At 40.5% G+C, this 25,585-nt stretch overlaps 4 protein-coding genes and 1 pseudogene across 4 annotated transcripts; 3 read left to right on the plus strand and 2 right to left on the minus strand.

Annotated features, from left to right (window-relative positions):
- The first annotated feature begins 1,710 nt into the window (after window positions 1-1,710).
- Window positions 1,711-4,138, plus strand: LOC104430711 (phenylcoumaran benzylic ether reductase Pyrc5). The gene is made up of 5 exons (XM_010043436.3): window positions 1,711-1,981; window positions 2,480-2,614; window positions 2,769-3,006; window positions 3,403-3,606; window positions 3,712-4,138. The coding sequence occupies exons 1-5, from the start codon at window positions 1,799-1,801 to the stop codon at window positions 3,876-3,878; spliced, it is 927 nt and encodes a 308-aa protein (XP_010041738.2). The 5' UTR covers window positions 1,711-1,798; the 3' UTR covers window positions 3,879-4,138.
- Window positions 4,139-6,278: 2,140 nt separating this feature from the next.
- On the plus strand, window positions 6,279-9,172 carry LOC120290946 (annotated as a pseudogene).
- A 3,727-nt stretch (window positions 9,173-12,899) lies between these two features.
- On the minus strand, window positions 12,900-14,544 carry LOC120290950 (30S ribosomal protein S21, chloroplastic-like). The gene is made up of 2 exons (XM_039307849.1): window positions 14,076-14,544; window positions 12,900-13,182 (listed from the first exon to the last, which is right to left on the minus strand). The coding sequence occupies exons 1-2, from the start codon at window positions 14,504-14,506 to the stop codon at window positions 13,068-13,070; spliced, it is 546 nt and encodes a 181-aa protein (XP_039163783.1). The 5' UTR covers window positions 14,507-14,544; the 3' UTR covers window positions 12,900-13,067.
- Window positions 14,545-15,338: 794 nt separating this feature from the next.
- Window positions 15,339-22,715, minus strand: LOC104417148 (telomere length regulation protein TEL2 homolog). The gene is given in 16 exon segments (XM_010028468.3): window positions 15,339-16,036; window positions 16,108-16,332; window positions 16,849-17,047; window positions 17,169-17,971; window positions 18,217-18,665; window positions 18,668-18,715; window positions 18,718-18,744; window positions 18,827-18,925; window positions 19,176-19,390; window positions 19,796-20,072; window positions 20,754-20,911; window positions 21,091-21,273; window positions 21,432-21,603; window positions 21,986-22,088; window positions 22,200-22,228; window positions 22,536-22,715. Coding segments are annotated over 15 exon segments (3,069 nt in total). The 5' UTR covers window positions 22,672-22,715; the 3' UTR covers window positions 15,339-16,036; window positions 16,108-16,161.
- A 1,557-nt stretch (window positions 22,716-24,272) lies between these two features.
- LOC120290173 (elongator complex protein 3-like) lies at window positions 24,273-25,373 on the plus strand. Its single transcript, XM_039305907.1, has 3 exons — window positions 24,273-24,748; window positions 25,018-25,087; window positions 25,197-25,373. Exons 1-3 carry the CDS (start codon window positions 24,273-24,275, stop codon window positions 25,371-25,373), a joined length of 723 nt encoding a protein of 240 aa, XP_039161841.1.
- The last annotated feature ends 212 nt before the right edge of the window (window positions 25,374-25,585 follow it).

Below are 25,585 nucleotides of genomic sequence, written 5' to 3' on the forward strand. Positions count from 1 at the left end.
CACCACACACACGTGCTACTGGGTAAGTCGCCAAGAAACTCAAAGCTAGCCTTCTTGCAACTTGCGTTGCAGGAGCTTCGAACACTAAACCTCCTTAATGGAAGTCTAGCGCCTACCCAGCTGAGCCACCGCGGCGGGTGGTATGGATGTCTGGACAATTTTTGAAAGGACGCATTTGTTCATTTTTTGCAATTTTCATGAAGAGTTGCCTATGTTTTAAGAGTGTTTTATATATCTACATGTTAGTTTTCGGAAAAAAAAAAAAAAAAAAAAGAGATCATTTTTATCTTTTCAAGCATTCCTTCTGAAAACTATAACCATTCTTTCAATTGTTTCCTAGAGAGACCCTAGAGAAATACTAGAATTGCTATTTAGTATTCTCAATTTTGAGACTTTGTTGTATCCTTAAGGATATTTGCTGGTGACCATTAGTAACATTATGGAGCAAATAAATCTTTAAAGAAAGTAATATCACGTCTCAAAGTCCGACTTGAGTACTCTAAATATCCGTTTTCATTGTTCTACCCAATTCGAAGTCATATTTTCCCAACATGTAGTTGTCTCTTGTCCTCCGCATGCTTTTTCCCTTCTTTTGGGTTCTGTCAAAAAAAGAAAAGAAAAAGAAAGAAGCCATAAAAAATATACAAATTATGTCAACTGTGATATATTTACTCTAAGCTTCTTCTTTTTTTATAACATAATAATCCTCAAACTATGCCCAATGCGATGCATTTATTATAAAAATTTTCTTGCTGTGTGACATATTTATCTCCTAACAAGGTTCATCAAATGATTTTCTAGCTAAAACAATGTTGGTTCATTCATGTTAATACCTTTTGCCTTCCATCATCCATGTAGGGAGATTTTTAATTGTCCTTATAAACCGAATCTTGACAAAAAAGTAAATGTGTTATGTAAGTATAAGTTTTTGGTTTTTAATATCATACAAAAATATTTAAGGTAAATGTGTAAGAGCGAGTATAGTTTGAAATTTTTTATGGTCTTTTCCCTCCCCAAAAAGAAATGGCCCTGGTGTACTTGACCAAGAAATATAACTACCTTTTGAAAATTGTTTGTTAGTGATAACACGCTAAAAGGGTTTTTCTTTAGCTTATAATACGTTTTAATGTGCTCCGAATTATGTCCATGCTATTTAAGGTTTCGTTGGCTAATTCTTTTCCCATGGGCCGTCAAGGCTTAAGTGGCCCGTTGACGATCGTTTTTACCATTGCTCATATATTTTCATGTCGCCATAACTCTCTCAATGTTAAAGAGTGTTTATAGTTGGATGAACTTTTCGACGACCATTTACCAAATCAAGGAGATGGATAAAAACCGACTGATCCTGATATAAAAGGAAAATGTCAAAGAGTGCTCCTTAGGCACATACCTCGACCTTTCGAAAATGATGAATCAGGACATATTCACGAATCTGGAGAATGATGAATCGAGACATCTTCATGAATCTGGACAATCTGAATTTTTTTTTATTAAATCAAAAACCGTTGAAAAAAGCCAATTTACATGGTCGTCGTTACATAAATGATGAATCAGGACATCTTCACCCAGGTCGGTTCTCCTGTCTATTTCCTCGTGAGCCCTTTAGGGACCTGCTCATGTCCAAAGAACTTGGACAATTTCTAGAACCAATTCCTATCTATAAAAGCCCGACCGTTCGTTGAAGACAGGAATCTCGCTTTTATACCCCCTTCTCTCTCCAGTCACGGCAGAGTCGCTTCTAAAAACCGATCGAGTTCGCCGGAAAATACCGCGCCTCCGCCGTGAAAACCACTCGGAGATGGCCGCGAAGAGCAAGGTCCTGGTGATCGGAGGCACTGGATACATCGGAAAGTTCATCGTGGAAGCCAGTGCTAAGTCCGGTCGCCCTACCTTCGCTCTCGTGAGGGAGTCCACTCTCTCCAACCCCGCCAAGGCCAAGATCGTCGAAGGTTTCGAGAGCCTCGGCGTCACTTTAGTTCACGTGAGTAGTTCTTCCCGTGCGTGTGCCATCGTGTTCGCTTCGCACCTTTGGTTCTGCTTCGAGAAAATCGAAGCGTCGCCTGCCGTTATGTCTCGTTCCGCATTTCTGAGAAATGTTTTTAGCAGTAGAATCGGAGTCGATTTTTCATCTCGATCTTTCGTGAGATCGCGGTTGATGGAGTCACGTTACGATTTGGTGTTTCTCTTACGAACGAGTACATTTGTAGACAAATCTTCCGAAAATTTCCATATGTTATGTACTGTATAGATGCATTTTTGGTAAGATGCCTTGTTATAGCATTTTGAAGATCGGTAGGCAATGTGTGGACGAGCGTTATACTACGGATAGTAGCATTTTGAAGATCGGTATTAAGTTTTATCTGCATCGGATTATGTATTCCTCATTTTCTTAGTCTTCCTGCCGGTCAAAATAGGATTTTTTTGATGATTGCTAACTTTATTGATTGTTTGTCCATGCTCTTGGTTATTTGATTCTCAGGGAGACATATACGATCAAGAGAGTCTGTTGAATGCAATCAAGCAGGTCGATGTGGTAATCTCTGCTGTGGGGCGAGCACAAATAGAGGGCCAAGACAGGATTGTTGCTGCCATCAAAGCAGCTGGGAATATCAAGGTCGTGCTGTAACGTATTAAAATGTAAAATTCAGTCTCATGTTTTATTTATTTGCCAGAACTCATGTAAGTTTGTTGGATAAGGGGAATATGCTCTAGTTTTTGTTGCTTTCTAATAAAAATGTTTCTTCTAATTCAATTAATTTTCTTCTCAGAGATTCTTGCCTTCAGAGTTTGGAAACGACGTGGATCGTGTCCATGCGGTGGAGCCAGCAAAAAGTGCATTTGCTATCAAGACCAAGATTCGCCGCCTTGTTGAGGCCGAGGAAATCCCTTATACCTATGTTTCTTCTAACTTTTTTGCGGGTTACTTCCTCCCAACATTGTCACAGCTTGGGGCTACAGCTCCCCCTAGAGATAAAGTTGTTATCTTAGGGGATGGAAATGTAAAAGGTAAGAAGCAACTTGAGATTCGCATTTTAATTCCTTGAGATTTTTCTGGAAATTTTTCACAACTTAATTATTGTAGTAATCAGAGTGGGGCAGTTCTTGAAGCTTGAGAATTCCAAGCATCTTCTGTATCTGGAGATGTTGGCCATTAGTCTTCTCTTTCAGATATTAATAGATGATATGAAAGTTCTGTGGTTTTTCTTGGCACAATACTGCCTAGGCGGCAGATCATGAAGGTTATTTTAACGCAGTTGGGAGAGGAAAGAACATATGGATGCAGCTGTCTAGTGATTTTGTTTACTGAGAAAGTTCTTTGAATGCGAGCTGAGCGTAACTCTAGGAATATCAATGGCTTATAGTTATTAACCAAATTCTAAAATTCTCCCTGTCAATACACAGCGGTGTTTAACAAGGAGGATGACATTGGCACCTATACCATCAAAGCCGTGGATGATCCGAGGACCCTGAACAAAATTCTGTACATCAGACCTCCTGCCAACACCTACTCGTTTAATGATCTCGTGTCTTTGTGGGAGAGAAAGATCGGCAAGACCCTGGAGAGGGTTTATGTTCCAGAGGAGCAAGTTCTGAAGAACATTCAAGGTCAGGGATGCGTTTTCATTAGATTTAAGCACGTGTATTGTCTATTTCTCTCTGAGATTTAAGTATTCTGAAGTCAATCGGTCTACTTGTATTGTCATATTGCAGAGGCGGCAGTTCCACTCAATGTGATATTGTCCATATCTCATTCTGTTTTCGTGAAAGGGGACCACACTAACTTTGAGATTGAGCCATCTTTCGGAGTGGAAGCTTCGGAGCTCTATCCCGACGTCAAATACACGACCGTGGATCAGTACCTTGATCAGTTTGTCTGATAGTTGAAACTGACTGTGTTTGGTAAATTTCTCACATTGGTTTGAATCATGAATAATATAGGATTCTGCTAGTTAGGATCCTTGTGTGAAATGTCACTCCTGTTGATCAACTTATGGCGACGAGGACATGCTATGAACATTCGATGTGTGTGCATCTATGCAGTGCTTAGAGAAGTTACTCCTGTTTAGGAGTTTGATATGGCTTTATGGGCCAAGCTATGGGAAGCTGAAAGTTAAACACGGGTTTCTCTACTTTTGTATATTATATGTGGTACGTCCTTGGTGTGGGTAATGAAATGGAGCCTGCCAATGATGAGGTCGAGCCTTGGCCCAGGCATGTGGTGTGAGGTCGATCCTTGGTGAGGGCATCGAGGTCTTCGCCGAGGCCTGGCGATTGACGGGGGAAGAAGAGGAAAAAGTACGTAAGAAATGAAAAGAAAATGAATGATAAAAAAGAGAGCGAAAATAATATATATTTTTTTAAAATTTTCAAAAAAATTCTTGTGAGCGTTGTTGGAAGGCTGACGCTGATTTTATCTGGAAAGTATCCACACTTTTTGAGGTGTATTCGATATTCGGACAAGTGTTTGATATGTTTTGACGCGCAGTTAACAAGTGTTGAAAAATTGGATATGTAATCAATTCTATTGACACATGAATTTGGAATTACACTTTGACATGTTTCGACATGTAGTTTATAGGTGTCGAAAAATTTGATACGTGGTCAATTCTCTTGACACAGTGAATTTTGACATGCGATTTCGACATAGTCAATTTAATTTTTTTAATAAATAAGGAGTCAAAATATAAATATGTAAAAAAATAAATAGTAATAAAAATAATAAAAGGGAGAAATGAGGACTCTTTTCTTTTAACTTTCATTTTCTTCTAAAATCATTCTAATCTATTTTATTGTTATTATTTATTTATTTGTGAATTTGAATAAAAGTATACATTTAATATACGTGTCCTAATGTGTTGGAATTTTTTTTTTAAAGAAATGTCATGTCGTATTGCGTGTCACGTATCGATGTCAATATAACTTAGGATTGTATCGTAAAGAAAATCATTAAAAAATTTAGAACTAAATTGACCAAATCAAATTATTTAAAATTGAATTGGTGACATATTAAAGGTTTAACAACTTTTTACTAGTCATTCCATATTTCGACACTTGTAATGTTGCTTTTTTCTCCCATAGAGGTTACGGATTATGAATATATTAATCTTGTGTCGGCCAATTAATTAAAGAACGGTAATCACCTTCCTAGGAAAAAAATTTATTGAATCTTGAAACAATAGCATAGCGGCTATGAAGCTCTATAATATCATGCTACCATTTGAATGTAGAGTTCACACCATTTTCTTATCTTTTTCACATGATAAAAGTCAACATGAAAAAGTGGTTCAACTACTTTCTCATCAATTATGATTACTTAAATTTATAGCACCATCAAAATTAAATTTTTTTTTTTTCCTCGCTAAGTTAAAATCTGTCCTACTTCACAATAATTCAGTTGATCACTAAAATCAAACAAAATCGTTATCTTCCGTCTATTTTCCCACTTTCCATGTACCCTTTTTCCAATGAAGGATTTATCTCAGCAAGAAAAATTATTTCAATGAAAAGACAATTACGCCCTTCCGGAATCATTTAATGACACTCCATTCCGTCACAAAGACAAGAATCCTCCTTTTAGCGCGCTCTCTCTCTCCCGAGTTACAGCAGAGTCACTTTAGGGCGCGAATAATAACCATTCTTGCCAGAAATTGATTTTTGAAAGAGAAATAGATTTTTCTATTTTTATTTATACATGAGTTTCTAAGCAAAAATATCCGTTTGATAATAATACAAAATTTTTATTCTAAAAATAGAAATTTATTTATAATTACACAAAATTTCTGCCTTTCGGACGGTAGTAACTAGTGGACGGCGGCGGCAGTGGTCGGCGATCGGTAGTGGCTAGCCGCCGGCGGACGATGGTAGTGGCCAATGAACGGCAAACAGCAGACAACAGATAGCAAAAGACGGTGGCAACGGCAGGCGGCGACCAACGGCGGCCAACGAATGGCGACAGCGACCATCCACGGTGGTCAGCGACAATGGATGGACGACCGATTCATAGTAAGGACAAATAATAAAAAGAATTTTTATTTCTCATTTCTGTTCCAGAAATTAAAAAAAAATAGAAAAATTTTATTTCTGATTTCTATTTCAAACCTATTTCTGAAACAAAAATCTATTTCGGAAATAAAAAAATAAAATAATTTTATCAAAAGGATTCCTATTCTAGACTAAATTGTTTCTAGAACAGAAATTTTGGTTTGTCATGCACTCCTTAGAGACTGATCAAGTTTGCCGGGAAGAATGACGCCTCCGCCGTGAAAACCCCCTCCAAGATGGCCGAGAAGAGCAGAGTCCTGGTGATCAGAGGATGCATCGGAAAGTTCATCGTGGAAGCGAGTGCTAAGTTTGGTCACCCTATCTTCGCTCTTGTGAGGGAGTCCACTCTCTCTGACCTCGCCAAGGCCAACATCGCTGAAGGTTTCAGGAGCTTAGGTGTCAATTTAGTTCTTCCGATGCAATCCTGTTCGTTTCTCGCATTCGGTGCTCCTTTGAGGAATCGAAGCGTCCCCTACCGTTTATCTCATCCGTCGTTTCAAGAAATGTCTTTAGCCGTAGAATCTGAGTCGCCTTTCATCTCAATCTTTCACAAGATTGAGTTGATATTTGGTGTTTCTCTTTCCCTCCTCTAGTAATTTGCCCATGTATTATCGGTCATTTTTCACACTGACCGACAAATCACCTCAGCTTCGCATGCCGATACCAAGTACGAATAGAGTACATTTTAAGACAAATCTAATGAAATATATATATATATATATATATATATATATATATATATATATATATATATATATCATGTACTGCCTAGATGAGCTTGTATATATAAGTGAATGTGACTGACTTGTAATTCAGATGTCACTGCAAATCCCTTGTTATAACCTTATAAAAGATCAGTAGGCAATGTATGGATGCTAATTCTGTGGATGCTTTATTTCTTATAATGCTTTTTCTCGTCTAGTGAAGGTATTGACATCTTATCTGCATCGGACTTCATATCTCTCCTTTTCGTAGTCTTCCTACTGGCCAAGATGGGATCTATTGATGATGATTGGTGACTTTATTGATCGTTTGTCAATGCTCTTGGTTATTTGATTCTCAGGTAGACATATACGATCAAGAGTCTCTGTTGACTGCGATTAAGCAGGTTGACATGGTAATCTCTGCTATGGGGTGAGCACGGGTAGAGGACCAAGACAGGATCGTTGCAGCCATCAAAGCAGTCGGGAATATAAAGTTGTGCTGTTTATAATAATTTCATCCAAGTTACAATTGTTCATTTAGCCTTTGACTGATGATATAGGTTGGTGCAAGCTTAACCCTTTTTTTTCTAGTATCAGCGCATCACGTTCTCCTGTGAGCTCCACTTTGATGAAATGGGATGGATTCACTTATTTATTTGTAGACTACACTTCTTTCTTTTTTAAACGGTCATGACTTTATGTAGAAGTTGTCAGTGAAATTTGAGGCTAACTATTTCAAATCCAAGTAGCGGATAATGCCGGCTTCACTGTGGTTGGGTTTACTCTAGGTCATTGAAAAAAGTAAAAGGTTTCAAGCACTCTATATGGATTATGGTCATGTATCCTGTTCCTTGATCAATAAAGGGAAACATGAACTACCTAATCCTTCAAGAGGTCTTTTCGGTAAAATTATTATTATAGCAAATAAGTTTTCAAAACCCAACTGGTGGATAATTTAGTAGTTGTTGCTTTGGGGGGTTGATGGTCGGTAATGAGTGTAGCGTAGCATGCTCACAAATTCTTTCTTCTACTTTTCTAATAGCACTAGTTGCTAGTCTTGATTCACTTATAATCATTTTTACTATATTATAGCCCATTTAGAAAAAAAAGAAGAAGTGAAATTCAGTCTTGTATAAGTTTGTTTTCTTTGTTTGCTCACATATTGAAGAAAAAAGTGAAATATAGTCTCATATGAGTTTGGTTTCCATTTTTTGGTAGAACTCATGTAAGTTTGTTGGATGAGGGGAATTTGCTCTAGTTTTTTGTTGCTTTCTAATAAAAATGTATCTCTTGATTCAATTAATTTTCATTTTAGAGATTCTTGCCTTCGGAGTTTGGAAATGATGGGGATCGTGTCCATGCTGTGGAGCTAGCAAAAACTGTATATGCTATCAAGGCCAAGGTCCGCCACCTTGTTGAGGCCGAGGGAATCCCTTATACATATGTGGCTTCTAACTATTTTGCAAGTGGCTACCTCGGGACATTGTCATAGCCCCTAGAGATAAAAAGTTGTCATCTTAGGGGATGGAAATGCAAAACGTAAGAAGCAATTCGTCGAAATGTGCATTTTAATTAGTTTAAGATATTTCTGTACATTAATCACGATTTAATTACAGTAGTGATTAGTGTGAGGGGCAGTTCTTGAAGCTTGAGAATCCCAGGGCAACGACCTTTTCTGGAGATGTTGAGACTCTTACATCCATTAGTCTTCACCGTCAGAGACTAATAGATGATACGAGTGTGTTGTGGTTTATCTTGGCATAATACCACCTAGTGGTCAGATCGTGAAGGTTCTCTTTATTTATTTGGTTGAGAAAAGAACATATTGATGATTCTGTCTGCCGGTTGTCTGATGAATCCGTTTACCAAGAGAATTCTTCTTCAATTCGAGCTAAAAGTAAACCTTGGAAGATCAATGGCTTTGTGATTTATTTATTAGCCAAATTCTAAAACTCTCCACATCAATATGCAGCAGTGTTTAACAAGGAGGATGACATTGGCACCTATACTGTTAAAGTTGTGGATGATCCAAGAACCTTGAACAAAATTTTGTACATTAGACCTCCTGCCAACACCTACTCTTTCAATAAGCTCATGTCATTGCGGGAGAGAAAGATCGGCAGGACCCTGAAGAGGGTGTATGTTCCAGAGGAGGAGGCTCTGAAGAATATTCAAGGTTAGGGCTGCATTTCTATAGGATTTAAGCGCATAAATCGTCTTTGTTCTCACTAAGATTTAAAGCTTGTCCAGTCATTGCAAAGGCAGCAGTTCCACTCAATGTGATGTTGGCAGTATTCCATTCTATTTTCGTGAAAGGAGTCCAAACCAACATCGAGATTGAGCCATCATTCGGAGTGGAAGCTTCGGAGCTCTACACCAATGTCAAATACATGACTGTGGATTAGTATCTGGATCAATTTGTCTGATTATCAAACCCGACTATACTTGTTAAATTTCTCACATCCCCTTGAATCATAAATAATGTAGGATACTGCTTCTCAGGATCCTAGTGTGAAATGTTGCTCCCGCTGATCATCACATGGCATGTACAGCCCCAAAGTCTGAGGACATCCTATGAAGTGCTTGGAGAAATTACTTATGTTTTGGAGATTAATATTAGGTTCATGGGCAAAGCCGAGCTAGCACAACGACACAGGTTTTTCTATTTTTGCATATTGTATTGTCTTTCATGTCTAAATGATTCGTGGACGATCACTATTGTGAAGTCAGATACTTAACGTGTTAGAAAGGATGAAATTTCTGTCCTGAGCTGATTATGGATAATTTTAAAGAATGACAAGTTAAAACAGACGTTAACCAATTAACAAACTCCTCACAGTATCGAGTTATCGTTAATGTTTTGGGGGCTTTTATAGGCTGCAGGGAGCAAACACGAACAAAAAGAGACATTTGCTGTAAATCTGGACAACTCTCGAACCAATTTCCTATCCCGAAAGCCCGGCATTTTGTGGATTGTTGTCTTCTTAGGGATGTCTTTGGTTCAGTTTTTCCAAACCCACCATAAATCAGGAATATATAATGAAGAAATATAAAATAGCTTATTTTGTAAAGAAGTAACAATCAATTACTGTAAAAAGATTTCGTTCTTGAATTTCGTGGAGAACATGTAGCATCATAAGGCCCCATTTGATTCAACTTTCTCAAGGGGCTTTGAGCCCCTAAAGCTTATTGGGGAAAACATTGAGCATTTGGCTAGTATTTTTAGAAGTCCATTGGCCAAATATCAATATTAGAATCTACTTTGGGCTTTCGGTATTTTGGAAATGCGAGTCAACTTCTACTGTTCATCCCTTGACTTTTTTTTTTTTAATCGAGAGTTTCCTCAATCGCTAGAAACTAGATATGGCTGCCGACGAGGTTGCCTATGGTCGAGTGACCTCAGGCGTTGCCGCTTGAGCCTCGCTAGCTGCCAAATCTAGGCTCGCGCAACCTAGGCAAGCATCGCCTGAGGTCGTCGCACGAACCCAGGCAAAGGTTGTTGTGCGAACCCGGGCGACATTGAGGTTGCGTGACCTCAAGCATTGTCGCTTGGGCCTCGCCGGTAGCTAGATCTAGGCTCGCGCAACCCAGGTGACCTTGCTTGTGTCATGCGGACATAGATTTAGCTGTCGGAGAGGCTTAGGTGGCGCCACCCGAGGTCGCAAAACTTGAGGCAACCTTACCGGCGCCGGATCTAGGTTCATGCAACCTCGGCCAGCCTCGGTAGAGTTTCATTGGATTTAATTTTATTTAAAAATAAAAAATAAAAGCCCTTTGCAAATATTGGGTTTACCAAACGATATTTACATCAAAATCACTTTTCAATGCACTTTAAATTATAATTTGCCAAATACTCGAGCATTTCGGAAAATCTCTTTAACTCAAAAGTATTTGCATTTTGTCAAAGCATTTCTTCAAAGATGAACCAAATGGACCATGAGTGAGGAAAATGTTTTCCACTTTATGCTCCGTTCGTTTCGCGGAAAATATCATGTTTTCGGAAAACATTTTTCCGGAAGTCATTTTCCAGAAAATGACTCTATTTTCCGATGTTCGGCCAAAATCTAAAATTTGAGTGGAAAATATTTTCCGCTATTCGTTAGTTCATTTAATTGTTTGGAAAAAATATCAAAAATTGAATTTTAATATTTTTAATTGACCAAAAAAATTATTTTATTTATTTATATTTTTTTAAAAATGATTTTTTTAAATGATTTATATTTTTAAAATAGAAATTTTTATTATTTATTATTTATTTTTCTTTTCCTTCCTCCTTCCTCCTCCTTCTTCCTCCTCCTTCGTCCGCCGTCGCCTCCTTCCTCCTCCTTCTTCCTCCTCCTTCCGCCGCCACCGCCTCCTTCTGCGTGACGATGGCCTGGCCGCTGCCGCCGACCAAGACCCAGGTGGCGGATCCGGCGAGCTCGAGGCTCGGCCGATCTCACCCGAGCTCGCCGGATCCGGCGACGAGCTCGAGCTCGCTCGGATCGGGGCCCGAGCTCGGCCGCTAGATCCGGCGAGCCGCGAGCTTTGCCGCGAGATCCGGCGAGCTCGAGGCTCGGCCGATCTCACTCGAGCGCGGATCGCGACGAGCTCGAGCTCGCCCGAGCGCGTCGGATCTCGGCGACGAGCTTGAGCTCGCCCGGATCGGGAGCCCGAGCTCGTCGCTAGATCCGGCGAGCCGCGAGCTCCGCGCCCGGATCCGACGGCTCACGGCTCGCGGCCGCACAACGAGCGGCCGGACATGCGGCGAGCTCCGGCCTCCCAGCGCCGCCGCGGTGCTCCCTCTTGAGTCGGATCCTCCCGAGCGGCTTCGAGCCGCCGGGAAGCGGAGCGCGGCGGCGCCCCGGACGGAGCAGGCGGGCAGGAGCGTGCGGGTAGGGCGGAGGCGATCCCGAAGAAGGAAGCCATTGCGGCAGGAGAGCAAGAAAAGAGAGAGAGAGAACGAGAACGAAGGAAAAAGGAGCTGGAGCGCTGAGCTGCGGAAAATGACTTCCTCTTTTCAAAAGAGGAAGTCATTTTCCGCCATTCCAAAGAGGAATTTTCCATTGACCGGAAAATATTTTCCGTTGACCGTGTATTTTCCGCCATCCGAACACCGGAAATTCAGGAAAATATTTTCCTGGAAGTTATTTTCCGCGAAACGAACGGAGCATAATTAGTGAAAAATATTTTCCCTAATTTAGAAGACTTTTTTTCTTTTATTCATTTTCCATAAAACGAAATGCTGGAAAATTCGGAAGACACTTTCTTAGAAGTTATTTTCCATGAAACGAATGGAGCATAAAGGAAAAAGAAAATAAAAAGAGAAGAAGGAAAAAGAAAAAGAATTGAAAATTCAAATTATTAAAAAAACAAGAAAGAATGGGGTTAGTAGGTTATGAGACAAGAGAGTGAGTAAGGAAAATATTTTTCCTAATTTGAAAAGTGAAAAACATTTTCCCCTCTTAAGAAGACTTTTTTCTTGGTGGAAAATAATTTCCACAACTAGTTATTTTTTCATGAAACGAACACTAAAAAATTCGAAAAATATTTTTTCGGAAGTTATTTTTCGTGAAACGAACAGACTCTTAATAAAGCTTTGATCTACGTTTGTTTGTATATATTTGCATTTTCCAGTCCCTCTCTCACATGAACTCCTCAAAACAAGCATCTCATCCGACAAGTCACACAACATCAACAACAGAGAAAGCAAAATAGATTGCAGCTCAAATAAATGTCTGAGTAGCTGAAATGTTTTACCATTGTCTTTGATAAATTCAAGGACCTCAACTTCGACAGATGCTCAAACCAACAGGTGCTTGATAATGAAGAGTTTGCGTCGAGCATCAGGTCTGAGTGCTGCATCCCCTCTTCGCCTTGTGGGATATTAGTAGCCACTGTCCAAACCTTTTCTAAGCTAATCACTTTGATTGAAACAAAAAATGAGGTATCCTACACAAAGGAATTTTGTTGATAAAAGAATAAACCATACTGGAAAGAATATACACGGTGGAGGAAGGGAAGAAAACAATCAAGTGCATATGATTGTCAACAAAATAGAATCAGTGAAATTCACTCAGTCAGAAACAAAGATGGTCTTTGGAGAGTATTCAGCATCCACGGTAATCCATCTCAGTATAACATTTATTTTTCTCATTGCTGGAACCGAAAACCTCTCTTCACTGCATTGCTTTGGAACTGACTAATGTGATGAAATTTCTCTCTCACCAAAGCACTACAAGCCATTCAATGCTAGAACAGTACCGTCTGCTTCACAACTGCTCGCACCAGAACTGTGCTGTTCATCTATTATCTTCTTAACATTCAGCATGTAAAGATCAGTCAGTATGGAAGGTCTCCTTGAGGAAGATCCCAGTTATCATCTTCTTCATCATCGGCCCTTTTCTTCTGAGGCATCTCTTTTTTAGCCTGCTTTGCCAATTTAGCTTGTGGGCGCCTGGGCAGAGTCAAAAGAAGTGAGCAAACGTTATTGGGAAGTCTCAATTGGTCTGTGCAAGAGCATATTGAAAGATCACAAGATTCAACTACCAGAAATCTTTGATCCAACATATAGATAAAAGGTAATGCATTTTCATCACCATCATCAAGAGAGCAGATGAATTTGACTGGCTACATTGCAAAATGATCAATATTTCTCATGCACAAAGTTTCCGAAGTAAATGAACATGGCTTCTGATTCAATTGCATCGATATGCTGAAACAGTCGCAGGACATTGAACTTCCCCAGTAAAGATTGATTCTTTGCTCAAATTCTGCATTTAATTTGAGATTTAACCGACCATATCTCAATCCCAATGATAACTCAAGGTCATCACTCCCTAGTTTGAAGTCGATGGAGAAACAGCCGCATATTTTCCTGGCTACCCGGCAATCATGGAATGATATTGGCTAGTTTGACAAAACATGCCTGCTAGCTATGAAGAGAAGTGATAAGACTTAAATCTCAAACTAGCTCTTGGATTCTGCTACTAGTGACGATCTAATTTCAATGCTACCATCAAGTTTTCTCCAGAACTTGGCCGGTCATTGTTATCCTCTAATTCAAATTCCAATGCCCATCAGTTCTGATAACAGCTTTGCTATGTCATTATAACTTCCTTATGCACCAAGAACTACCGTTCTCTCATCAATTCAAACAAAACAGAAACAAAATAGAAAAAAACAGACAAACCCAATGGCGGAGGGCTGGAGGCTAATCATGCAAAGAATTTCTGAATTCAGGAAGTCAGAAAAATCAGAACTTGCAAGATCAAATACCCACAACTGCGAATTCTCAAAACAAAGATCTCATTCAAGAACCCGATCAAAAAGAGAAAAGAAAGAGAATACCTCCGGCGATTCCGTCTGGCAGCTTCTCGAGTCTTCCGCTTCCTGTACTCCTGCTGGGTCTCGAAGAACCGCCTGCGCCGGCATTCTGGGATGATCCCGGCCTTGGCGACCTCCCTCCTGAACCGATTCACCAGCCTCTCCTCCGGCTCGTTGTCGTCCACGGTTATCTGCACGTTATACGTCGATTTGAAGAAAAGGGTGTTCGCGTACGCCAGCGCAGGGCACGCGGTCGACATCGCCGCCGGCGACGGCGACGGACCAACGTCGGCCACGAGCGGCTCCCACTTCCGGCGGTGGGCGTCGGCGGGCTGGGGCGGGAGGTGGAGCCATGTCACTGCGCTCGAAGAGGGAGGAGGAGGAGGTGGTGGGGTTGACTTGGGAGGAAGAAGAGAGGAGAGGAAGTTGGCGGAGAGCGAGGAGGCGCTGAGCATGGTCGTCGACTACGTTGTTGTCGTTCGCTTTCTCGGTGTCTGGGTCATTCCTTAATTTTTGTCTGTACTGTGTCAGTGGCCATTCCTGTCTTGGCCCACTTTAATGATGCTGGCCCAAAATCATCTGTTGGAGTATTGGGGAACATGGGATTTCTCGATCCTCAAATTAGTAGATCAAAACCTTAACGTATGACTTTTCATCGCACTAATTAGATCATAAAATTTTCAGTTATATCAATTTATTTCTAAACATTTTGACGATGTACTAATTTAATCATAGATCTTTCAATTATGTTAATTTAGTTCTAAACACATTTTGTCGAATCATTAATGCCGTCCTTATGATTAAATGTCCAAATAATAAGTTGAGAACTAACTTGGCAAATCTTTAAAAGATTTAGGACTATATGGACACAATGGAAATATTTAGCACTAAATAAACAAATTATCAAAAATTTTATGATCTAATTGACATATTAAAAAGTTTATAATCGAATGGATTATCATATAATGAATTTAGAGCTTTGTTGACAATTATGCTGGAAAATTTCAAGAGCTAAATCTGAATACATCATCCATAAGCACACCTTTGGCATTGGCTTTTTCGAAGGGAATTTCCGTAGATAGTGTGATTTGCTCTAAGAAAAAAAAAAAAACAATCAGCGAGAACAGTCGGGTGTTTTTCGATATTTGACCTTACTGAATATTTTCTCCGAGCCATCGCCGGCACACTGCAACGGGACAACAACCGCGCATCATTCGCCTTTCTACAAGTCCACAGGCCAGCAGTCTCCAGAGAAAAAAGTACTTCAATTACAGCAGGTATGGGAACTTGTTGACCTGAACATTCTTTTCAACCGCAAGAAAATTATGACATCCATTTTCACAGATAAATAGTTCGCGGGGTAATCTTACAAGCAGGCATTTTAGCGTTATAGAACGTTAAGCAATTTACACCAATGCACCGCGCTTCTCGGGATCTGTCATACATCATTGTGAGCTTTGGGAATAGGAAGAAAAGAACATAAATTTATATAAAAAAAAGACCAGCCACTTGTGCACCAATCCATTCCCAAAAGTCGGGAACGACGAACCGTTTGTCGTATCTTGCATCTTGTCATGCCCTACTCGGAGTGGATCAAGTCGCCTTTTGGACACAGAGTCGGTTGAAGAAAGAACCCTGATCCACGGGTGAAGAAAGAACCCTGATCCATTTCGACGCCTCCATCTACTGGGTCTCCATCACCGGAAGAGCCTGCCCCAGCTTCAGCAGCCGTGAGGTCCTCTGAAATGCCAGCTCACTTGCTCTCTCCTGATTCTGATCTCCCACAGAGGCAGAGGGACTGCTAATCTAGAAAAGCATCATTACTTGGCTCATATTCAAGAAGACTTGCCTCTTGGTCCTAAGTTGCCCCTGCCAGGAAACAGTGAAGCACAGGACATGCTTATTTCCACGAGGACTAGAAAAGCAGGAACCGAAACCCCTCGCTGGAGTGTTTTCCTTTGTACGCAGGATTTCTTCCAAGTTTCCTGTGCCCAACCAGTTACTTTTAACTGACGCCAAATAATATCAAATGGTAAAGAACTAATAGAGCACTTACACTGAGAGTCGATGATGTGCGCGATGCGAGCAGGTATTGTTGGGGAAGATTCATCTAGAATTCTATACTTCCTCTAATTCCTCTAGGGATTTTAATTATTCCCTTGGACAGATCAGATGGGAGGCTGATGTTCTTTGACTTGACAGCAGTTTCTGCAGTTAATTCTAATACCCGTGAAGCTTGAAGGGCCATCTCAGCATGACGTTGGAGACATGCCATAGCTAACTACAAGAAGGGAGATACGATTTTGGTCATTCATGTAAAAAATACTTGATGAATGAACTTCACTATTGTCAGATTACAACCAATGTTGCACATGTTAAAATCCTTGATATATTTCAAATTGATATCATATGAGCTAAGCGAAAAGTGGAAAGAAATGAAAAAAGGAGTGAACAAACGAGCAGTCACAGCAGATCTCAACCTAAGACCAAGACAAGGTTGCCTTATGTGAAAAACCTAATGACAGAAAGGGAGACAATGAAGAGCGTGCATGAGGAACATTGACTTGCATGTCTGCAACATATCTCGGCTTTCATGATACATCCTATGACATACTGTCTATGCAGTGAACTTTCCATTTAAACATGCTTACAAGTGTTTTCCTTTCTCCTTCGTGGTGTCAGTGTGCACTGATATGACTTTCCATATGATTGTAAATGTTAGAGCCCAAGCATTACTTAGAAACTGAAAAAATGAACAAATATGACAATGTTCCCAGTGAAAGTATTCATTCTTTACCGTATAGCATTCTCTGTCAGGGTCAGACTCCACAACCTGGATGGCCCATGTCCGGACCCATTCAAGACCTTTAGAAATTTCTGCATTGCCTTCAACCAAAGCAGATGCGACAAACGAAGGAGGAAGCGCTATTAATACACACAAAGCAGCAAGGAGCACAGCTCTCCTAACATATGCTTCACTGTGATGGCAAACTTCTCTGCAAAAATAAGAATTCACTTTCAGATTGCCAAGTTCTGCAGTTATCTTGAAAAGCATATCCTAAATATGATGGTGGTTATTTGCACTCAGTGCTGCCTCGTGTATTGATATTTCTATACCTTGATCCCAACAGATCTAAAAGAGGTGGAGCCAATACAGTTGCTTCAGGATGCATAGAAGTGCATTTCATGCATACACCGAGCATATAGATAAGTTTTCCCAAGACTATATGATCCCTTCCGAGCAAGTCAACGCCATGACTTTTCTTATCAAATCCCTGCATGGCAGGGAGCATAAAAGCTGCTGCATATACAGGAAATTTATTCTGGGATACGTCAATCTGATCTTCTTGCATATTTGTAGACTTAATGCTCCATCTGCGCGTCTTTCCTCGCTTCATCTGACCAGGTTTTGGAGGAAGCTCTCTCTCATAATGAGTTGACCAATTTGGAAGATTTTCAGTCCCCATACTTGACAAGTTCAGTACAGAGCCAGTGCCTGCTACCTCCTTCCAGGAACCCGCGCCAGCAGGTCCTGCACTACTGGGCAAGAACCATGGTCGACTCTCCGAAGTGATAGACACAAGAGGCCCCGTCTGATGTTTCAATCGCATAATCTTGGCCTTGGCAAGTTCTTCTGCTGCTTCAGTCATTATGTCGAGTATCATTATCCTTTGGCTTACATCCACATTTGGTGAGTAAAGTAGCTTGTGGGCAGTTTCAAGGGACTCCAGCGGACATGACACTACCAAAGCAACCAATGCCCCTTGTCTTTTCTCTTCTGCTGAATCTTCCTCACCTTCAACAGCCACATCAGAGCAACGAATTTGTATAAGAGTTCTAACAAGATCGCTTGCTACATATTTTAGTTCATCAGGGGATGCTCGCACAAGCTTTTCAACAACTTCAAGAGCCTGCTCCACCTGCAACCAGCAAAACAAGAAAAGAGTATGTTTGCTCAGAGAACTCCTGTGTCCATCTCGTCAAACCAGATTGATTGGAAATTTTTCCAAAACCAGTATTCCTTATATTGTGGATTTGTCATACTACAAATGTGCAAAGCAAAATTTCACTAAAGAAGATCTCATAAGTGGCCTAGGAAAGAAATGGATTCTTCAAGAGAGTTGTGCGAGATAACGAAATAAACAAGCACAACAGGATGACCTACCCCATCAACATCATCAGTTTTTCGTAATGCTGCCACAACATCAACCAACTGTGAAAATCTTCTCTTTAAATCAGTTTGATCATCTGTCAAGTCATATGGCTCCAACGAAGAGTCACTTGAGGCATCGGAACTTTCGCTCACGTTTTCATAATTATCATAATCAGATTCTCTTTCGAGTTCTAGACTAGCTGGATCAATAATCTCATCAGGGTCAATCATCTTATACTCAGATAACTTCTTTCTTTCATCTTTCAGATTACTGTCCTGCCCATCAGTGGCTGTATCATTAAACTCATTCGTGTCCACTGTGCCAACAGATGTCTTTGTTTCATGAATTCCCTTTATTCTGCCATTAGAGGCAGGCAACGCACTGTCTTTGGAGGTATCTAAACCAAATTCCCAGTCGATACTCTCACCACTGAAGCTATCATCAAGGTACAAAGGATTTTTGGATCAATCACTTTCGAGAATGCTAGAGCGATGCTGCTAGCCATTTTCTAATTAAATGGTCAGGACTCTCCAGCCTACCTGCAAGAGGTCAAACAACATTTAAAAGGGAAGAAACAGTAACCTTATTGCCATTGAAACTAGTAAGTGGACAAAAATATACAGCTAACTCCTTGAAGAATTGAGTGCATCACATCCTTAGACTTATCCAGTTCCTCTTTAGACATCTGCTCCAGTAAAAGGCCTACCGCTGCAGTAACATCTGAACGAAAATCAAGGTAATACATAATGCCAAATGTAATACAATATTACTTTGGTACTCAAAATTCGGGATACATTTTGTCTGGTAAAAGTTTAACGCATGCAACAGGCACTCAATCTATAGGAACTATAACAACATTTCCAAGAAGATGGAAGAGAGGTTCCGTTATTTCATTCTTTTAACGTAGACCAGCAGTCCTCCATACTGAGAACCATCACTAGATATATCACAACAAATAATAAGAGGATACAAACTTGCTGCTCCAATGACACTGATCGAACAAACTCCTGCTTGGACCATACTACCACCAGACTTTGCAGTGTAATCGGAAGATGTTGTGACACATGATTTGAGACTTGTGAATCAGGATTAGGAGGGCATCCAAATACAGCAAACTGAAATATCCAACGCAGGCACCGAACAGGTAGTACTTTCCAAAGTAGAAATTTGTCCAGAAACAATGTCCTGAGTCCCCAAAAAAGTTGCACGATTGACATGTGGCATTATGCAAATCATCAAAGAAACAAACCATTCTATAATTTTCACTGAATTCCAGGTGTAATCTAAAATTATAACCAGGGAATCGCATCAAACTTCTCTTAGACAGAAATCTCTACTGCAGGTAGGTGTCTGCCTGTATGTAAGGATTTGATGTAGTCCAACAGCAATTTCTCTCGATAGCTAAAGTTATAGATGAAACACTACAATAGCCCATCACATCAACAGGCATGTAAGAGACAGATGGACAGCAGCAAGTTAAAAGCGCTTCCTGGAGTTGGAGAGGTTTTGGAGTTTGGATGAAGACAGCTGGATAGAATGACAAAAATCTACATATGTCAAAGCAATAACAATGATAAACAACTTGCGTACCGAACGGATTTTTGATTATAGAACAGATTGTGAAACAATATCCAAATGACCCAGTAAGCTTCAGTGTCATTTATACACTCAGTAGCAAGCCCACGTAAAAACTCTTCTGAAGTTCTTTCGACAGCATAGGAATCTTTTATATTTTCCATCATCCTTATCCAAAACTGGGACCCTGGATCTGATTCAAATACATCTGCTCCAATAGTTGTTCCATTTGATAACAATAAGCCTCGGACGTGACTAAGTATCCGAGGAACCACTTCACTTGCTAAAACATCTGCCCAAAAAGAAATCCAGTACTCTATTGTCAAATCTCAAGTCCACTGGACACCATTTGTGAAAGGAAAGACACAATTATGTATTAACATTGCAAATACAATGAACTAAGAATAAGTCAGATAGCATACTCACAAGAATAATATCTGACTTTTACGATGGCATAATATTGTGTGACATAAAGGAAAACAGTACTATCTAACAAAGAATTTGGCAATGTCTAGCACCCAAATTCTCCAGCGTTTATATTTGTGGAAAGTTCAAGACAGTGTCTGGTTGTACTTGGATCTAGAGTGTTACACATATTTAAGAATCTTCGAATAGCATAGTCTAATCACTTCCAAATGCAACTTAAGTGGGTAATGACTCTTAGGTCCATAACTCTTTTTCACCAGCAATTCAGATCAGAATGGGTAAGCCCATGAACAAAGACCTCTACAACAGAAGCTCCAACAATGAGACGGAATTGATAACATCAACAAAGATAATGTACATCAAAGTGAATTCAAATCATTGTAGGAGTACAATCTATTCACTTATACATAAGCAAATTGCAGTCGCATCACCCAGTCACTTAGGTTTTTGTTGTTGGTGGCAGAAGCTCTGCTACATAAGAACAAAACTCTCTTTCACTCATAAACATGAGAAAACAAAACATGCAGAGCTTAAGTATGTTACTGACCTGTAAATCCTCGACGACAAATGCGAGCAAATGTCTCCCCAGTAAAATGAAAGGCACCATGCATCTCACTCTTGTCAACGGTCCTTCCAGGATCTGTTGTCAAATCTCTTCCATCAACTCCACAGAGAAGCTGAGTAATTATCTGCCTGAAGAAAATGCTTTAACTCTCTTGTAAAGAACAAACACATCAAAGGAGGATCAAATAAGTTCTGCTCCAAAATCACTTAACTGATGTATTTAATATTGGTGAAATCATTAGGTAAGGTTCCAATTAGTAAGAAGAAGAAACCACATAGGCAAGCAAACTCAACATCAGGAATAGCAGAACAAAGGATACTGTGCTGAGAGAGAAGGTGGAGCTTTGAACTGTGCTTTGTCAGGCACGGATGCTATAAGCTGCGCCACCCTTGATATGAGAGGCTGGAGTTGTTCATGAGATGAACCTTCCCTTTGTGATTTAGCAAACTCTGTAGCAATACGGAGCACTCCGGTGCTTTCAAGCAAGAAAAGCACTATTAATCTGTCAAGAGAATAAAATGTTATATTCACTGCATTGTTGGCATTGTGTTCCTCAGATTCAAATGTCCTTAATAATGGCTTGGAAAGACAAAGTTATACAGATTGATATAATTATCCTTTCCCCTTTATTAAGTAAGAGACAAGGGCCTTCGCTCACACCTCTGGATATTCGAGACAATTGCATTGACATCAAGACCAGCACTGCTGTCTAGTTGTAGACGAGGAATCAGAGTCTGGACCACCTCGGTGGCAAGTCCGTCCACGAAGAAAACATCATATACATGCTTCTGTGCAGTAAAGGGAAAGCAAGCAAGCCAGTCCGAGGCAACATCTGACCAGATAACAGTTACAATCAAAACTAGTAGGTGTGTATGAATCATAAGTTTCTGACAAGGATAAAATTTGGGGGATCATGTAAGGATAAGGAGGAATTTTGGGGTTCATCAACTCAGGCATCAAGTATGCTGCTTCTGACACCAAGTTAAAGAAGTGAAACCTCAATAGCAATCACATGTCTAATCAAACGGTAAAACAATGTGACAAGGAATCATGGCTCCAATGAGAAAGTGCACAGGATCGACATAGAAGCGACAACTAATCTGCCAGAGGAAAGGAGACTCCAAGTCCTTTCCTGCCTTGTGTGGGGATGAGATGGCTACTTTTTGAGGAATAAAACACAACGAAAAACCATAACATGCAAAACAACGTGCTACCGAATAATAGGACTCTAGCTAAAGTTGGAAATGCAGCTCCATGGTAGAACGCCTGCCGCCGATCTTCTCTCTCATTTGCAGAAGGAATCTTAGTCCCGAGAACCTACAATAATTAAAAAAAAAAAAAAAGCAGCCAACATCACATTAATTGAAGCTAAAACCCCATAAGAAGAGTCGGGTCTGAACAAAAAACTGAAGCAGCCCAAGCAGCCACCTGATCTCTGTATCCTTCATCAACAACGCCTGCACATCAAGACACAAAACAGTAAAACACCACACAACTCCACTCACCAACTCTAGAATGACCACAAATGACAGAAAAGACAGAAGCCCACAAGCACAGTTACCAAGAAAGAAGTAATCAACTCATTCATGTCATCTAGCACACCCGCACGAGCCAAAGACAGGAAAAACACTCCAAACAGAAGCGACCCAAATGAGGTCGAAAGTTCAGAAGCAGTCCCATGTCTCGAAGAGCAAAGGACATTCGAGTTTTCCAACGTTATGCAATATAGAAAGATCATAGGGGAAAGCGAACGAGATAGGAAACCTGCGAGAAGAGAGGAATCAACGGGGAAGAGAAGGGCGGCGAGGGAGTGGAGGGCGCAGATCACTTGGTCCACGTGCTTCGCCTTCTTTATGGCTGCGATCGCCTCGCTCGCCTTCTCCAGCATCTCCGCCTCCATCGCCGCACCACCGCCGTCGCTGCTCACGGCGTTCTGGAATTTGAGAAAATAGCGACTGCTTCTCGAAGTCTAACAAAACCCGACCGCGAAAGCGGTTACCCGACCACCGATGTGGACCCCGCAGTCGGACCCGGTCCAGAAAATTGGCAAGCGGTTCGGGTCAGAATCTGGACCGGGACTACAACAATCTTTTATTTTTTGGCAAACGCAGGTACAAAATAAAAAAGAAAATAAAGGCATGTTTGGTAACTATTTTATTATTGAGCTTAAAAATAATTTTTTTTATTATATTCCATGTATGAATTTATAAAAATTTGAAGGCGTTTAGTAATTACCCAAATTTTTTTCGAAATAGAAATGCTTTTATGATGATCCATAATTTTTTTTGTAATTTAGAATTCTTTTTAATTTTTTATATTATTATGTTTTTCTTTTTTTCTTTTTTCCTTTTCTTTTTTCCTTCCCTCTTCTTTTTCTCTAGCTGGTTATCGGACCTTGCTGTGGGCGATTGGCAATGAGGAAGAAGAAGAGAAAATGAAAAGAAAAGAAAAAGAAATTTCACTTGATTTTGGAGTTATTCCCAAGAATAAGGAAGTTTATTGTTACAACTTTTTGATTTTGTTTCAAACTGGATTTATATTCTTTTTTTATTCCGAAAAACAAAAGAACAAAGTCAAGCATTATTTAGCTAATTATCAAATGGGCCTTAAACATCACAACTTTACCACTAAGTAAAACATAAGATAATTCTCTAGGAGGGGTGTCGATTGATTTTTTTGCTTTTTATTTTTATTTAAATTCTGCTTGTTTTGAGAAAATAAATTATTTGGAAAATATTTCTCTAAAAATAACAATTTGAAATAATTATTCATTTGAAAAATATTTTTATTATAAACAAAAACATATGTTTAAACATTTTGTGAAAAATGAAATAATTTTCATTCATTCATTTTTATAAGATATAAACGACCACTTTTAAAAAGACTTTTTAATTCATCAATTTTCCGCTAAAACGCACCCTTCATTAAAATCTTCTAGTATATGTAATTTACTTTTGTTTCATCCGACACACTCAAAACTTTCTTAATATCAACATATAAATTCACATAAATTAATATTTTAGATTTTGGCTCAATTCTATCCAACTTGAAAATTAGATTGAATCAATTGATTTGGGTGATTTCTAAGGAGCGATCCTAATCTCAATTCCTAATCTGTTCAATTCTCGATTCACATGAAAGATGATTGCTCGGATCAAATCGATGCATAAGTTAAGATTTCTTAATTTTGTTTTTTGAATTGTAAAACAAATCTTAATTAGTAATTTTTAAGGAGAAATTAAAGAAAAAAATTCACTGGTTCTAGGACTAAGCAGGGCGGTTCCCGATTCCATAAATCAAGAACCGATTTGATTTCATGTAGAAATCGACCCATGTTGAAACCAATCACACGTATCTACGGTCACTAATCAGGGTTTAAGATCCGGCCCGGATCGGGTAACCCGAAAACCGGCGATTCGAGTGAAAATCGGCGATCGAAACCGTTATACGAAAAAACCTCCGCCAAGATTCCGCCTCCTCCCCTTCCCTCCCCATCTTTCCATGGCGGCGGCGGCGGTGGCAGTGGCGGAGACCCGGCGGCAGCCGCGCCCGGGCGGCGGCGGCTTCCAGGCGCACGGCCTCACCGAGGAGGAGGCCCGCGTGAGGGCCATCGGCGAGATCGTGAGCGCCATGGTGGACCTCTCCCGCAAGGGCGAGACCGTCGACCTCAACGCCCTCAAGTCCGCGGCGTGCCGCAAGTACGGCCTCGCCCGGGCCCCGAAGCTCGTGGAGATGATCGCGGCGCTCCCGGAGTCCGACCGCGACGCCCTCCTCCCGAAGCTCAAGGCGAAGCCCGTCCGCACAGCCTCGGGCATCGCCGTCGTCGCCGTCATGTCGAAGCCCCACCGGTGCCCGCACATCGCCACGACGGGGAACATATGCGTGTACTGCCCCGGGGGGCCCGACTCGGATTTCGAGTACAGCACGCAGTCCTACACTGGCTATGAGCCGACGAGCATGCGCGCGATTAGGGCTAGGTGAGCGCGTCGCGTTTGGTCTCGTCGAATTCAAAGTTGGTATCTTTATCTGTGTACTTATGGTCCATGATCATTTCGTCATTCATACTATCAATCAGAGCAGTGTAATTCGTTATTATAGTTGTTGGTGCTGTGTTTGTTCTGCATTCCAAAATTATGAAGATTGTGGAGTAGTTAAAAAGGAGGGAAAAACTATGAGATTGTAGAGTGAGTGTGAGGTAATGCACTGTCATTTGCGAAAACCTTATACCTTTAATGTGGGTTTTCAGGTATAATCCGTATGTCCAAGCCAGGGGTAGGATAGATCAGCTTAAGCGGCTGGGTCACAGCGTTGACAAGGTTTGTTTGCGGGCTCTGTTAAATTACATTGTCCTGTTTGTAGCTGCGAAAGTTCCCGTTTGGTGTTCTGTTGTGATGTGGCTTTTATATGCCTTGTTTTGGGTTTCAGGTGGAGTTCATATTGATGGGCGGCACTTTCATGTCTCTACCAGCAGACTATCGTGATTACTTCACCAGGAATCTTCACGATGCTTTATCAGGACATACTTCAGCCAACGTTGAAGAGGCAGTTGCCTACTCAGAGCACAGTGCGGTGAAGTGCATCGGCATGACCATTGAAACGTGAGTTACTGATGACTTTGAGAAATCAACTGTGTCAACAGCTAGAGTGAGGTCAATTTGTTTCAGTAGTTTGTTTAGGTTCTGAATTTTCAATGCTAACAGCATTCTGTGCCTCCAACAGAAGTAAAAAAACTCCTTCTAGTTATCATTAGAGGGAATGGTGCTGTAGCCTCGAGCTCTTTTTCTGATAGCAATTCTTTAACTAGTCAGGATCAA

Source organism: Eucalyptus grandis, chromosome 2 (assembly GCF_016545825.1).
Source record: "Eucalyptus grandis isolate ANBG69807.140 chromosome 2, ASM1654582v1, whole genome shotgun sequence".
Lineage (NCBI taxonomy): Eukaryota > Viridiplantae > Streptophyta > Magnoliopsida > Myrtales > Myrtaceae > Eucalyptus > Eucalyptus grandis.